We start from the raw sequence: 15,000 nt of genomic DNA on the forward strand, positions 1-15,000 counted from the left end.
AAATCCAGCTTTGATCACAGGAATAAATTACACTTTACTATATATTCACATAGAAAACTGATGATTTACATTCTGATAATATTTCTCATTTTTCTCTGTATTTTTGATCAAATTAACTCGGTGAGCAGAAGAGACTCTTTCAAAAACATTACATTTTCACCGACCCAAAACTTTTGAAAAGCATTCAAGATTTTTCCCTTTAAATTTTTTTGGTATATAAATATTATAATTAATACTGACATTTTCACTTAAGTAGTTGGTATGACAATTCATTTTTTTTTTAAATTTTTTTTTACATATTATTATTAAAGAAAAAATATCCATATAATCATTCTAAATTTGAAACATTTAGTTTTTAAACAGTTTTGCATGAATTATGTCATATGACATTATATATGATTTTGATATGACATGTCAACCTATGCATCTTTTCAACTTAGTCAAGTTGATAGCATGAGATATACTGTATTTAAAAAAATATATATATATATTGACAGTGTCTTGTGTGTCCTGACAGCACGTGTGTTGATGGAGCGATGCATTGTGGGACAGCGCCCTGCCCTGGTCAGTATGACACATCACATGTTCTTCATCACAGTAAAAGTATTTTTCATCTCCTTTTATTCGTCCTCATGCATTCTGTTCTCAGTAGTTTGTATGCATTGACTCCTGCAGTGCATTGTGGGTGGAGTGAGTGGACGGCCTGGAGCGCGTGCAGTCGGACATGTGACGTGGGCATCAGGCGGCGCTATCGTTCAGGAACCAATCCAGCGCCAGCGTTTGGAGGACGCGCCTGTGAGGGCGAACGCATCGGACTCGACACATGCAGCGTTAAACCCTGCATCGGTACAGCGATTCTCTAACTACTGTAGTTAAAGTCCCCCTGTGGTGAGAATCTAGCTTTTACTGTAGTTTATGTGTGTATGTGGTGTTATTAATCTGCTTTAACACACACATGTGTAAGTTCATAAGTGGACAGCATTGCTGAGTATTTTCTGCTTAAAACGGCAGTGAACCAAAGACAGTCTCAAACACACGGTTTGAAATCGCTGGTGTTTCTGACGTCACACACTACCTTGACCAATCAGATCAACGTGTGATCGTCCACCAGTGGATCTCTGAGTGAGTGAGTGGAGGCGGGGCTCATTTGCATATTCATAGCACCACGCATACTAAATGAGGCGAGGGTGTCGAGTTACACTCAAGACATTTAAAGACATGAAGACATTTTTTTCAAGGAAAAAAGTTTAAATATGTTATTTTGGTGATCAAATATGAGTTTTAACTTAATCTACAGGTCATAATGATTTCAGAAGAATCCAGAATAAATAAAGGTAAATTAGGTAAAAATGTATTAAGTTTTAAGGGATAAAATGATTGACTACAGGGGGACTTTAAGAGGCGATTAGTTTCAAAGCACCGAAGGCTTATAACACCGTTGTGTCCTTGAGCAAGATGCTTGACATGTAATCTGACTGTACATGTAATATCTGTGGTGTGTGTTCAGGAGTGAAGGGCCCGTGGAGCCCGTGGTCCGAGTGCTCGGTTCCCTGTGGCGGCGGGTACAGGAACAGAACCAGAGGCCCGGTCAGGACTCACGGGACGCCTCAGCAGTTCAGCGCCTGCAACCTGAAGCCCTGCGGTGAGGCTCGGCCTTCTCAACATTGACATAAAAGTCAAACAAATAAAAACTAAACCGGAGCTAAACCTGAAAAATTTAAATATTTTAAACCTAAATAGTTATATTTAACCAAAAAAAGCGTAACAAAACAAAATTTCTAAATATTTATCTAAATTTAAAATGAAAACTGAATTTTCTTTTTAAAAATTATATTGTGTGTATATATATATATATATATATATATATACGTATATATTATAAATAATACCACAAAACACTGTTCCAATTAACAGTGTTCCAAATAAAAATGTAAGTCTGACACATGGCAATAATTAAAAAGCCAAATATCGGCCGATGTATCGGTCCACCAGCACTGATGACCAGCTCATCTTGATCTCTCTGTGATCTCAGATAGTGGACGCGCTTGTACGAACGGTCAGGAGTGGGCCGTGTGTGTGAGAGATGAGCTGTTGTGTTCGGATCTGGGCTCGGACGTCCAGAGAGATAGCAGCTGCCACCCGGGCTGCCAGTGTCCTGACGGGTCGGCCCTACAGGTGTGTGTGTGTGTGTGTGTGAGTGCGTGTGTGTGAGTGTGTGTGTGTGTGTGTGTGTGTGTGTGTGTGTGTGTGTGTGTGTGTGTGTGTGTGTGTGAGTGCGTGTGTGTGTGTGAGTGTGTGTGTGCGTGTGCGTGCGTGTGTGTGTGTTTCATTATATATATATTTGTTATGTTTTTATTTTGTGAATTTATATCTGTGTGTGTGTGTGTGTGTGTGTGTGTTAGGATGGCGAGTGTGTATCTCTCCCGCTCTGTCTCTGTCATGTAGACGGAGAGCAACACAAACCCGGAGCCACAGTCACCAAAGACTGCAACAACTGGTAAAACCTCACAAAACCATATAGATATACCATTTAAAAGATAAGTAATTTAATTTAAAAATCATTTTTAATAACTTTTCAACATGCATTTAGCATATATATATATTATGTGTTTAACAATAACGCATATATGAATGTATAATTGCATATACGATGTAAATATAGTTTATTAAAAATCATAAATAAAGATATTTTATATATAAATATATTCTATTTACTTTAAATAATTATTAATAGATATTTTTATTATGCATTTAACAATAATACATAAACTATGAAAAAGAAGATATGTGTTTTATTCCTGCAGCACATGTGAATCAGGAAAGCTGGTGAACTGTACGAGTGTGGAGTGTGACGGTAAGATGTCTCGTTCGTGCTGTAACACACTCGCTGATGTGTGTGTGTGTGTGTGAGTGTGACTCTCTCTCTGTGTGTGTGTGTGAGACTCTCTCTCTCTCTGTGTGTGTGAGAATCTCTCTCTCTCTCTGTGTGTGTGTGTGTGAGACTCTCTCTCTCTCTCTCTCTCTCTCTCTCTCTCTGATTGTGTGTGTGTGTGAGACTCTCTCTCTCTCTCTCTCTCTCTCTCTCTCTCTCTCTCTCTCTCTCTCTCTCTCTCTCTCTCTCTCTCTCTCTCTCTCTCTGATTGTGTGTGTGTGTGAGACTCTTTATCTGATTGTGTGTGTGTTGTGTTTCAGTGGACGGCGGCTGGTCGTCATGGACACCGTGGGGTGTGTGTTCTGTGTCGTGTGGCGCTGGTCTTCAGTCGCGCTATCGCTTCTGTTCTGACCCGGAGCGAGCTGGGAGCGGACTTCCCTGCGTCGGGTCGGACCGAGAGGACAGAGTGTGTGTGTCAGCGCCCTGCAGCAGTGAGTGACACACACCACTGAACAACAAAGAATCACACATTATCACCACATCGAACTTACGGAAAGATTATATAATAACGAAGAACAACTGAAAACGGGGGCTATAAACACACAGGGAAACACTAAACGAGATGATTAACAAGACACAGGTGACACACACGAGGGCAAGTCAAAAACCATGGCAACTAATGACCTGACACTGAAACTGACCTGGGAACAGTGCGAAACCAGAGCATGTGAGACTGGTTTGGTTGTTGTGTGCTGTAGGAGACGGAGGCTGGAGTGTGTGGTCGTCCTGGACCGACTGCAGTAAGTCGTGTGGGGGGGGCGTGCGGAGCCGCAGGAGGGACTGTGATCGGCCAATCAGAGGAGGAGATGGAGACTACTGCGAAGGACTGGGGACTGAAGTCATCACCTGTAGCACAGACCACTGTCCAGGTGTGTGTGTGTGTGAGTGTGAGTGTGTGTGTGTGAGTGAGTGAGTGAGTGAGTGAGTGAGTGAGAGAGTGAATGAGTGTGTGTGTGAGTGAGTGAGTGAGTGAGTGAGTGAGTGTGTGAGTGAGAGAGTGAATGAGTGTGTGTGTGAGTGAGTGAGTGAGTGAGTGAGAGAGTGAATGAGTGTGTGAGTGAGTGTGTGAGTGAGTGTGTGAGTGAGTGAGTGTGTGAGTGAGTGTGTGAGTGTGTGAGTGAGTGTGTGAGTGAGTGAGTGTGTGAGTGAGTGTGTGTGTGAGTGAGTGTGTGAGTGAGTGTGTGAGTGTGTGAGTGAGTGTGTGAGTGAGTGTGTGTGTGTGTGCGTGTGTGAGTGAGTGTGTGTGTGAGTGAGTGTGTGTGTGTGTGTGAGTGTGTGAGTGAGTGTGTGTGTGAGTGAGTGTGTGAGTAAGTGTGTGAGTGAGTGAGTGTGTGAGTGTGTGAGTGAGTGTGTGAGTGAGTGTGTGAGTGAGTGTGTGAGTGAGTGTGTGAGTGAGTGAGTGTGTGAGTGAGTGTGTGAGTGTGTGAGTGAGTGTGTGAGTGAGTGTGTGTGTGAGTGAGTGAGTGAGTGAGTGAGTGTGTGAGTGAGTGAGTGAGTGTGTGAGTGTGTGAGTGTGTGAGTGAGTGCGTGAGTGAGTGAGTGTGTGTGTGAGTGAGTGAGTGAGTGTGTGAGTGTGTGAGTGAGTGTGTGAGTGAGTGTGTGAGTGAGTGTGAGTGAGTGTGTGAGTGAGTGAGTGTGTGAGTGAGTGTGTGAGTGTGTGAGTGAGTGTGTGAGTGAGTGAGTGTGTGAGTGAGTGTGTGAGTGAGTGTGTGAGTGAGTGTGTGAGTGAGTGTGTGAGTGAGTGAGTGAGTGAGTGAGTGAGTGAGAGTGTGTGAGTGAGTGAGTGAGTGAGTGAGTGAGTGAGTGAGTGAGTGAGTGAGTGAGAGTGAGTGAGTGTGAGTGAGTGAGAGTGAGTGAGTGATAAAGTGAGAGTGAGAGTGTGTGAGAGAGTGAGTGAGTGAGTGAGAGTGTGTGAGAGAGTGAGTGAGTGAGTGAGTGAGTGAGTGAGTGAGTGAGTGAGTGAGTGAGAGTGAGTGAGTGAGTGTGAGAGTGAGTGAGTGAGTGAGTGAGTGAGTGAGAGTGAGTGAGTGTGAGTGAGTGAGTGAGTGAGAGTGAGTGAGTGATAAAGTGAGAGTGAGAGTGTGTGAGAGAGTGAGTGAGTGAGAGTGAGTGAGTGATAAAGTGAGAGTGAGAGTGTGTGAGAGAGTGAGTGAGTGAGTGAGTGAGTGAGTGAGAGTGAGTGAGTGATAAAGTGAGAGTGAGAGTGAGTGAGTGTGTGTGTGAGTGAGTGAGTGAGTGAGTGAGTGAGTGTGTGAGTGAGTGAGTGAGTGAGTGAGTGAGTGAGAGTGTGTGTGTGTGTGTGTGAGTGAGTGAGTGAGTGAGAGTGTTTTCACATGTATGTTAGATGTTAACTCTGAACTCTGTCTGTAGTGTCTTCATGTTCACACGTGTCAGGAAGTGTGTTCAGCGCCTGTGGACCCTCGTGTCCGAGATCATGTGACGACCTCACTGTGAGTAAATCAATAAACCATTGAACACATCGATAGACAGATGTACAGATGGTGACAGTGGTGTTGGTGTGTGTCCAGTTCTGTGAGTGGCGCTGTGAGCCGGGTTGTTACTGCACGGATGGTAAAGTTCTGAGTTCTGACGGGTCGGAGTGTGTGGAGAGAGACGCGTGTCCCTGTCTGGACCTTCACACGGGACGACGAGTCCGACCCGGAGAGAGAACACCATCTCCAGACGGATGCAACAACTGGTGAGAAACCACACATTACACAGTTTTACTGGCATTCATTCAGATCATGTGACTCATGTGTGTTTGATCATGTGACTCATGTGTGTTTGATCATGTGACTCATGTGTGTTTGATCATGTGACTCATATGTGTTTGATCATGTGACTCATATGTGTTTGATCATGTGACTCATGTGTTTGATCATGTGACTCATATGTGTTTGATCATGTGACTCATGTGTGTTTGATCATGTGACTCATGTGTTTGATCATGTGACTCATATGTGTTTGATCATGTGACTCATATGTGTTTGATCATGTGACTCATGTGTTTGATCATGTGACTCATGTGTGTTTGATCATGTGACTCATGTGTTTGATCATGTGACTCATATGTGTTTGATCATGTGACTCATGTGTGTTTGATCATGTGACTCTTATGTGTTTGATCATATCCCAGCACGTGTAACGGAGGGAAGCTCTCCTGCGATGAACATCCGTGTCCAGGTTTGTCTCATCAGCCCGTATTAATCTCAAACGTCTCTGAAGGGGTAAACTGTGACGTCTGGTTGTGTGTGTGTCAGTGGACGGCGGCTGGTGCGAGTGGGCTGACTGGACCCCGTGTTCGAAGACCTGCGGGCTGGAGTGGGTGTCCCGTTACAGGAGCTGCGCCTGTCCTGAACCCAGAGCCGGAGGAGAGCCGTGTTCAGACCAGCAGGAGGAACACAACGGACTGGGAGTCCAGATCCAGAGACAGCCGTGCCCATCTGTGTCCTTCTGCCCCGGTAACACACACACACACACACACACACACACACACACACACACAACATGCCCATCTGTGTCCTTCTGCCCCGGTAACACACACACACACACACACACACAACATGCCCATCTGTGTCCTTCTGCCCCGGTAACACACACACACACACACACACACACACAACATGCCCATCTGTGTCCTTCTGCCCTGGTAACACACACACACACACACACAACATGCCCATCTGTGTCCTTCTGCCCCGGTAACACACACACAACACACACACACATGCCCATCTGTGTCCTTCTGCCCCGGTAACACACACACACCACATGCCATTCTGTGTCCTTCTGCCCCGGTAACACACACACAACACACACCACATGCCCATCCGTGTCCTTCTGCCCCGGTAACACACACACACAACACACACCACATGCCCATCCGTGTCCTTCTGCCCCGGTAACACACACACACAACACACACCACATGCCCATCCGTGTCCTTCTGCCCCGGTAACACACACACACAACACACACCACATGCCCATCCGTGTCCTTCTGCCCCGGTAACACACACACACAACACACAACACACACCACATGGCCATCCGTGTCCTTCTGCCCCGGTAACACACACACAACACACACCACATGCCCATCTGTGTCCTTCTGCCCCGGTAACACACACACACAACACACACCACATGCCCATCCGTGTCCTTCTGCCCCGGTAACACACACCACATGCCCATCTGTGTCCTTCTGCCCCGGTAACACACACCACATGCCCATCTGTGTCCTTCTGCCCCGGTAACACACACCACATGCCCATCTGTGTCCTTCTGCCCCGGTAACACACACACACAACACACACCACATGCCCATCCGTGTCCTTCTGCCCCGGTAACACACACACACACCACATGCCCATCCGTGTCCTTCTGCCCCGGTAACACACACACACACACAACACACACCACATGCCCATCCGTGTCCTTCTGCCCCGGTAACACACACACAACACACACCACATGCCCATCCGTGTCCTTCTGCCCCGGTAACACACACACACACACACAACACACACCACATGCCCATCCGTGTCCTTCTGCCCCGGTAACACACACACAACACACACCACATGCCCATCTGTGTCCTTCTGCCCCGGTAACACACACACAACACACACCACATGCCCATCTGTGTCCTTCTGCCCCGGTAACACACACACACACACACACCACTGTTACATAGATAAATTATAACTTGATCCATTTACTTTCCTCACTTTCCTAATTTTACATTATAAATATTTAATTGTAATCATTTGAGAAATCAAATCAGCTTATATATGTCCTATAATATATAAAGAGCATATCATTCCTTATAAGCATGGGCTTCATAGAACCCATAATTGTTCGTTTATATTCTCTTTTATTTAACTTTTAAACTATATAATCAGCAGTAGATTAAAAATGGTTTGATGCAACATTACATTTCGATATAAAAAAGGATGTATTTATAGACAAATTCCAGCATCTGATATTATTTACAATACAAAAAAATCACAAGATTAATATTTTTATATTTGTACAGTCCTCATAATTTAGTTTTCTGATGATGATTATGCGATCAATCTCTCCCATCCTGTGTGTGTTTCTTAAAAGCACAACATTTTGTTGTTATTGCGAGTGTACACACATAAAAGTGGAGCGTCTATGGTTTCGGATGATGTCTTACTCTTCTGTGTGATTACAAATGTTAGTGTGTTAAACATCCCCGATCTCTCTTTCTGTGTGTGTGTGTGTGTGTGTGTGTGTGTAGTCCACGGCTCCTGGGGCTCCTGGAGCTCCTGGTCGGACTGTGACGTGTGTGTCGGTGTGTCTGTCCGGCTCAGGGTGTGTAGCAGTCCTCCGGCTCGGTTCGGTGGTCTGTCGTGTCTCGGAGAGAGTCGTCAGACCCGCGGATGCCATGACAACGCCACCGTCTGTTCAGGTCAGCATAATTCACAAACACTCTTTACACACTCATGTTTGATCATATAATAGCCGTGTTTACATTACCATTCAAATTGCGAATTGAAAATACGCCCAATGAAAACGCGTCAATTTCACAAAAACTCCCATATATCGCGACAATGAGTGTTTCCGCTCGCATGAGGAGGTTTTCAGGCAATTCGAAAAAGGAATATTTCTCAAAACTGCAGTGGAAACAGTTTTTGCACATTTACAGTCGCCTGATGTAGAGGACGCGGTGTGTTTGGACAGAATCGAGACAGAGTTCTTTATTAAACTCATAAAAGGCAAAAGAATTACGAGAATTCTGGATTCTAAACCACAAAGAAATGCCAAAATGTATCAAGAGCTGAAAGCAGAAATGAGTGAGAAACCCAGCAACTCCTCATATGTGCGCTCCCAGTATAAAGGTCTTTCCTTGCCGTTAAAACTTGACATTTAGAAAATATGGCAAAAGTTTTGCGCACACCTGTGATGTAAACGCGGCGGCTGACGCTAGCGTGCTCATGTCCGCAGACTGTGGCGGTGGACAGGAGGAGTGGGCCTGTGGGAAGCCCTGTCCTCGCTCCTGCTCGGATCTGCACACACACACGGAGTGTGTGGACGCGCCGGCGTGCAGTCGGAGCTGCGGGTGTCCCGGAGACACACTGATGCAGGACGGGGTGTGTGTGGACCGAGAGCTGTGCCGCTGTACATTCCACAACATCAGCGCAGGTGTGTGTACACGTACCGAAGAGACCGGTTATTGGACTAGCGCTGCTACACTATACTCTTATTTATTCAGATTTTTATTTGTTTTTTTGTATATTTTTTGTCATTGTTTGTTTTATTTCCGTTAATTTGTTTCCATGAATGTATTTATATATATAATATAATATAATATATATATATATATATATAGTATATATATATGCACAGTATATACAAATATTATTTTAATATTATGTATATTTCTAGTCATTATGTTTGTTTTATTGTTTTTATGTTTTGTTTTATTTCCGTTAATTTGTTTCCATTAATGTATTTTTATAAATATGTACAGTATATACAAATATTTTTTTAATATTATGTATATTTTTAGCTTTAGATAAAGTTTTCATCTTTTTTTTGCATGTGTGCTTTAGTTGTTTTTATTATTTTAAATTTTTTTTATTGTCAACATTAGTTCTGTTATTCCTGTTTTAGTTATTGTCAATGTTTTTAGTCAATTTTAGTTTAATTGTTTTGTTTATTTAATTATTTTTTTTAAATGTCTATTTAGTTTTTAATAATAATTGTATTACTTCCAACTTAAAATAAACAAAAATCTGAAATTTTGCTTTCACAAATATTACATTTGGTTTCTGTTCACATTAAATTAACATCAATTAATGCAAAAGTTTTTTTTGTATTTTTAGTTTTAGTTAACAATAGCAACACTGGTATAAATAACTCTAATAAACTATTCTAAAATGACCCCTGAAGTAAATATCCAGCTGTATAGGAGTTATAGACGTGCGCTCTTTCTTATGACACAGCTGGAATAAACTCCGGCAATGTTTCCTGGGAATGGCCGGGATCATCCGACTGGCAGCAAGCAAATCCAGGAGAGACCATCATCACTGACTGTCTTAACTGGTATCATTTTACATGCATATGTAACTTGTTTTGTTAGTGAAGGCAGGTCTCGAGTCACAGATGTGTACTAGTCTCTGTTCCTCTGTGGTCTTCCAGCACATGTGAAGCTGGTGTGCTGCTGTGCGACTCCGTTCCTGGATGCTCTGTCGACGGCAGCTGGAGCCAATGGGCTCGCTGGACAGATTGCTCCGCCCACTGCGGAGGCGGGGTTAAGGTGCGGACCCGTCAGTGTGATAACCCCGCCCCTCAGAGCGGTGGCAGAGAGTGTACGGGCTCCGGCCGACAGCAGAAAGTGTGTAACACTCACAACTGCACAGGTGAGTCAGGTGACCTTTCTCATGTATGTGACCCTGGACCACAAAACCAGTCACATGGGTCAACATTTTGTAATTGAGATGTATACATCATCTGAAAGCTAAATAAATAAGCTTTCCATTGATGTGTGGTTTGTTAGGATATGACAATATTTGGTCGAGACACAACTATTGAAAATCTGGAATCTGAGGAGCAAAAAAATGTAAACATTGAGAAAATCTCCTTTAAAGTTGTGCATTTATGTTCACGATTGTGCTGCATTCACTCACAAAAATACATGTTTTATATATTTACGGTAGGACATTTACTAAATATCTTCATGGAACATGATCTTAATATCCTCATGATTTTTGGCATATAAGAATAATGGATAATTTTGACCCATACAATGTACAGTTGCTATTGCCACAGATATACCCGTGCGGCTCCAGACTGGGTTTGGGGTCCAGGGTCATGTATTGTTTTCGAAATCTGTTTTCTCCAAGTGTAACTGCTCTTGTAGATGCTGGTCCTTGGTTGGACTGGTCGGCGTGGTCGGCGTGCACCGTCAGCTGTGGTGGAGGCTCTCAGAGTCGAACCCGCTCCTGCCGAACGCCACCCTGCTCGGGAATGAGACGCCAGAGCAAAACCTGCAACACACAAGTGTGTCTGGGTACGTCACGCATTCAGCTCCGTCTCGGCCAGGAAGAAGAATAAACATTTCAGCTTTAGGCCCATGAAGACGGTCTGATTCAAATGAAAGAAATAAACAAATAATGCAAAATTAATAAAACAAAACGAATAAATAAATTAAGAAATTAAGAAAACCAAGCATATTTTTTAGGACTGTTGAGATGCTCAATGTGATTGTGGCTTGAGACAAAAGAAAAGTAAATAATGAAAGAAAAAAAATTATAATTTAATTAATTAATGCAAAATTAAGAAAATAAAGCATATATATAGTTTAGGACCATTAAGATGATCAGTGCATGTAGGGCTTGATGCAAAAATTAGCAAATAAATATACGATTAGTGCAAAATAAATAAATAATGCAAAATAAAGAAAATAAAGCCTATGTTTCAGGACCATTAAAATTGTCGGTGTGTTTGGGGCTTCATCCATAAATAAACAAATAAATAAATAATGCAAGATAAGTAAATAAATAGTGCAAAATAAATAAATATTTTATTCATTTTTCTTGGTAGAAATAGAATCATTAAAAAACATCCAGGTCTACATGTATAATTAAATAATCTGAGCTTCAAAATGAAGTGCTAGCCAATAGGTTAGGTGCTATTTATTTAATTTTTCTCAACCAACTGAGCCTGCACAAGCATTACTGTATGTTGAATATCCAAGATTCGTAATGTCACGGACACAGACCAGGATTTACGAGATTTAGAAACCTTCATGAAATCGCTTTGTTTGGTTCCCTGAAAGCATTTCACCTTATTTTTTAAATGAGCTGTTTTGACAGAAGCTTCAGGAATATTTTAATGGCCCAGATTTATCCTGCGTTGATCCAGTGACATCAGAAAGTGCTCTCAAACGGGTTGTGTTGTGGATCTCAGTGACTGTGAGACACATCTAATGCTCCAGTCAGTGTGAAGGTTAATGCAGCGAGACGCCGGATACGACACCGTCCTCATTTAAAAGTGAAATGTCCCAGCATGCCTTGTGATCTCCTCTCCAAATCCCCTGTAAATTCAAATCAGCCATTTTTAGAGATTTGTTGTGGGAAAAGTTCCTGTCCTTGAGCCCTAATCTGAAAGACTGGTGTATTTATTTACATATTTCAATATTTTAGCTAGCTTGAATTATATAATGACTTTCGGGCTATCCTGCCTTAAGAATATAGGAAATGAGACTACAGGCAAAACAGTTTCTATCTCCACTTCAGCAGCAGTTATACACACCAAACTTTACAGTTGTATTCCTATCTATATTCTGAAGGTTTTTACCGAGGGGTTTGTTCATATCACATTCGGCTGATATTATACAACGTTTTATTCCTAAAAACATGTGAAAATTTCATTTTTTCTGTGTGTTGACGTTTTTTTCTAAATTATGGAGTGATAAAAAAATAAATCCAAAATCCCCTCAGTAAAAACCTTCAACTCTAATATGCCAACAAAATGAAACAAACAATTTGAGCCTGGCTTTATCCAATGTTCAGATTAATCTTTTGGAAATGTATGCAAATTATGCATATTTATATTGATTATATTTTATATTTATTTATTTATCTTATAATACAAAAAATGTTTGCAATTGCCCTGTCTTTAGAAAAATTAGAATGTTGTGCAAAAGTTCATTTATTTCAGTAATTCAACTTAAAAGCTGAAACTAATATATTATATAGACTCATTACATGCAAAGTGAGATATTTCAAGCCTTTATTTGTTATAATTTTGATTATTATGGCTTACAGCTTATGAAAACCTTTTCACAATATTCTAATTTTGAATTTTAACACACATTTGTGTGTGTGTGTGTGTGTGTGTGTGTGTGTGTGTAGCAGAGGTGGGCATCTTTTAACAGATGTAAAAAAAAAAGTTAGTTTTAGGCCCTATATATATATTTGCACACACTACTGTTCAAACATTTAGGTTCTGTACTATTTTTTTCTCAAAGAAATTAATACTGATTGACAGTAAAGACATTTATAATGTTACGAAATATTATTTTTCAAACAAATGCTGTTCTTTTGAACTTTCTATTCATCAAAGAATCCATTCTATTACGGTTAGCTGTTAAGCAGCACAACTGTTCTCAACATTACTGATAGTGTTGTGTGTGTGTGTGTGTGTGTGTTGAGCAGAGGTGGGCTGTCCGCCCGGGCGTCTCTACAGGGAGTGTGAGGACGGAGAAGGCTGTCCGTTCAGCTGTTCTCAGGTCAGTGGTCACGAGGGCTGTTACTCAGAGGGATGTGAGGAGGGCTGCCACTGTCCACCCAACACCTTCCAGCACGACGGATCCTGTCTTCACGTGAGCTCGCAGTCCTGCCACCGCCACACAGATGCATTCACATACAGAACACACTCCACTGGGGACGATGGGGGACTACATACTTTACAATATTTATTAAAACCACTGCATTCTGATAACACAGACCAGTTTATTGTGGCCAATTAACACTCGCCAAGCGCACACTAAATTTGCGAGTATATGAAACCGTGTCAATTTTTATGAATCCTAACAATGAGAACTACTGAGAATGTTTGATGAAATGTTTCATGATTGGTAAAAAAATATTTATGGCTGGTAAATTTTCTCACCGGCCATTAGCAGATGTGAAATTTTTTTTGTTTTAGGCCCTATTTATACAATATATATGTAAACAGTATCAAAGGAATAGAAACACTGATAACTCGAAGTAGCCGGGCTGCATCGTGACTCGTAGAGTTAAACATGTAAAACCATTTTATAAAGCTGTTATTCTGATTCCCTTTAATCATGTGCATGTAGGAATGTCCATGTCTGGTGGACACTGACTTCCTGACCTCTTTACAAAGCGTATCGTTGACCCCTGAGTTGACCCCTGACCTCCAGAACATCACCGTCGGGTCAGAGCTCGTGTCTGGAGAGGAGCTGATGCACGAGTGTAGTTCCTGGTACTGTACCTGCCAATCATAATCATGTCCTTTTTACTTCAGAACTTTGTTTTTTTTAGTAATATACACAGCAAAAAAATATTTTTTTACCTAGTATTTTTGTCTTGTTTCCAGTCCAAATAATACAAAATTCATAAATCAAGATGCATTTACTAGATGAGTAAATAACATTAGATATTATGTCTTGTTTTCCAGGGGAATGAATCAAAATGAAGTGAGTTTTTGCTTAAAACAAGCAAAATGATCTGCCAATGGGGTCAGAAAAATAATCTTTTTTAAGTAACTTTATGTAATTTTTCTGACCCCATTGGCAGATAATTTCACTTGTTTCAAGCAAAAACTCACTTCATTTTGATTAATTCCCCCGGAAAACAAAATATAACATCTGATGGCATTTTACTACTTTAGTAAATGCATCTTGATTTAAGAATTTGTAGATATTTGGACTGGAAACAAGACAAAAATACTAAGTAAGAAAAGCATTTTTACGTTGATTTGTTTCTTTCCTGAAGCTCCTGTGAACACGGGCTGTGGAACTGTTCTCTGGCGGCGTGTCCCCGTGATGGAGGCGTGTCCCCGTGGGGCCCCTGGGGCCCCTGTTCTCTCAGCTGTGGGGGTCTCGGCCAGAAGACTCGCAGCAGGGTCTGTAACCGGCCCAGTCCTGCTCACGGGGGCCGGGACTGTGACGGGCCCCTGATGGACACCGCATACTGCCAGACACCCGACTGCCCACGTACATGACACAAATACTCAAATATGTTATTGCTAGAAATATGCATGATTATATTACTCATGCTCTGTTATTTATCACTTCATAGTAATTCCGTTCTTTATTGTCTTTACAGCGGTGACCGTTCCGACGGAGGAACCATCTTTACCAGGTAACTGCTTAAATGCAAATGTATTTATTTATTTAGTGAAATAATAATTATATATACACTGTGTAAACTTTTTGTTTTGAAATCACGCCGAACAACATTTTGCACAAGATCTTGTCACACCCCATACAGTATATATCAAATCTTCTAATAATATTCTTCTGTCTCCAGATGAGGACGCTGGATTGTCCCAGTGGACCGCGTGGAG

General features: G+C 41.9%; 1 protein-coding gene across 1 annotated transcript in view; it reads left to right on the forward strand.

Moving 5' to 3' along the window:
* Positions 1–15,000, forward strand: part of sspo (SCO-spondin) — a gene marked incomplete at its 5' end in the record, with an annotated part of 129,056 nt that overhangs the window by 72,116 nt on the left and 41,940 nt on the right. The window contains 22 exon segments of the mRNA XM_079601793.1: positions 518–564; positions 676–846; positions 1,508–1,642; positions 2,033–2,175; positions 2,403–2,497; positions 2,805–2,854; positions 3,193–3,363; positions 3,631–3,801; positions 5,303–5,382; positions 5,461–5,630; positions 6,069–6,115; positions 6,193–6,393; positions 8,198–8,368; positions 8,905–9,102; positions 9,906–10,005; positions 10,102–10,322; positions 10,823–10,972; positions 13,122–13,288; positions 13,769–13,914; positions 14,427–14,647; positions 14,760–14,795; positions 14,964–15,000. The exon segment at positions 14,964–15,000 is cut by the window's right edge and continues 128 nt beyond it. Of these exon segments, the coding sequence (XP_079457919.1) occupies positions 518–564; positions 676–846; positions 1,508–1,642; positions 2,033–2,175; positions 2,403–2,497; positions 2,805–2,854; positions 3,193–3,363; positions 3,631–3,801; positions 5,303–5,382; positions 5,461–5,630; positions 6,069–6,115; positions 6,193–6,393; positions 8,198–8,368; positions 8,905–9,102; positions 9,906–10,005; positions 10,102–10,322; positions 10,823–10,972; positions 13,122–13,288; positions 13,769–13,914; positions 14,427–14,647; positions 14,760–14,795; positions 14,964–15,000 (2,928 nt within the window).

This window comes from Phoxinus phoxinus, assembly GCF_949152265.1.
Source record: "Phoxinus phoxinus genome assembly, chromosome: 24".
Classification (NCBI taxonomy): domain Eukaryota; kingdom Metazoa; phylum Chordata; class Actinopteri; order Cypriniformes; family Leuciscidae; genus Phoxinus; species Phoxinus phoxinus.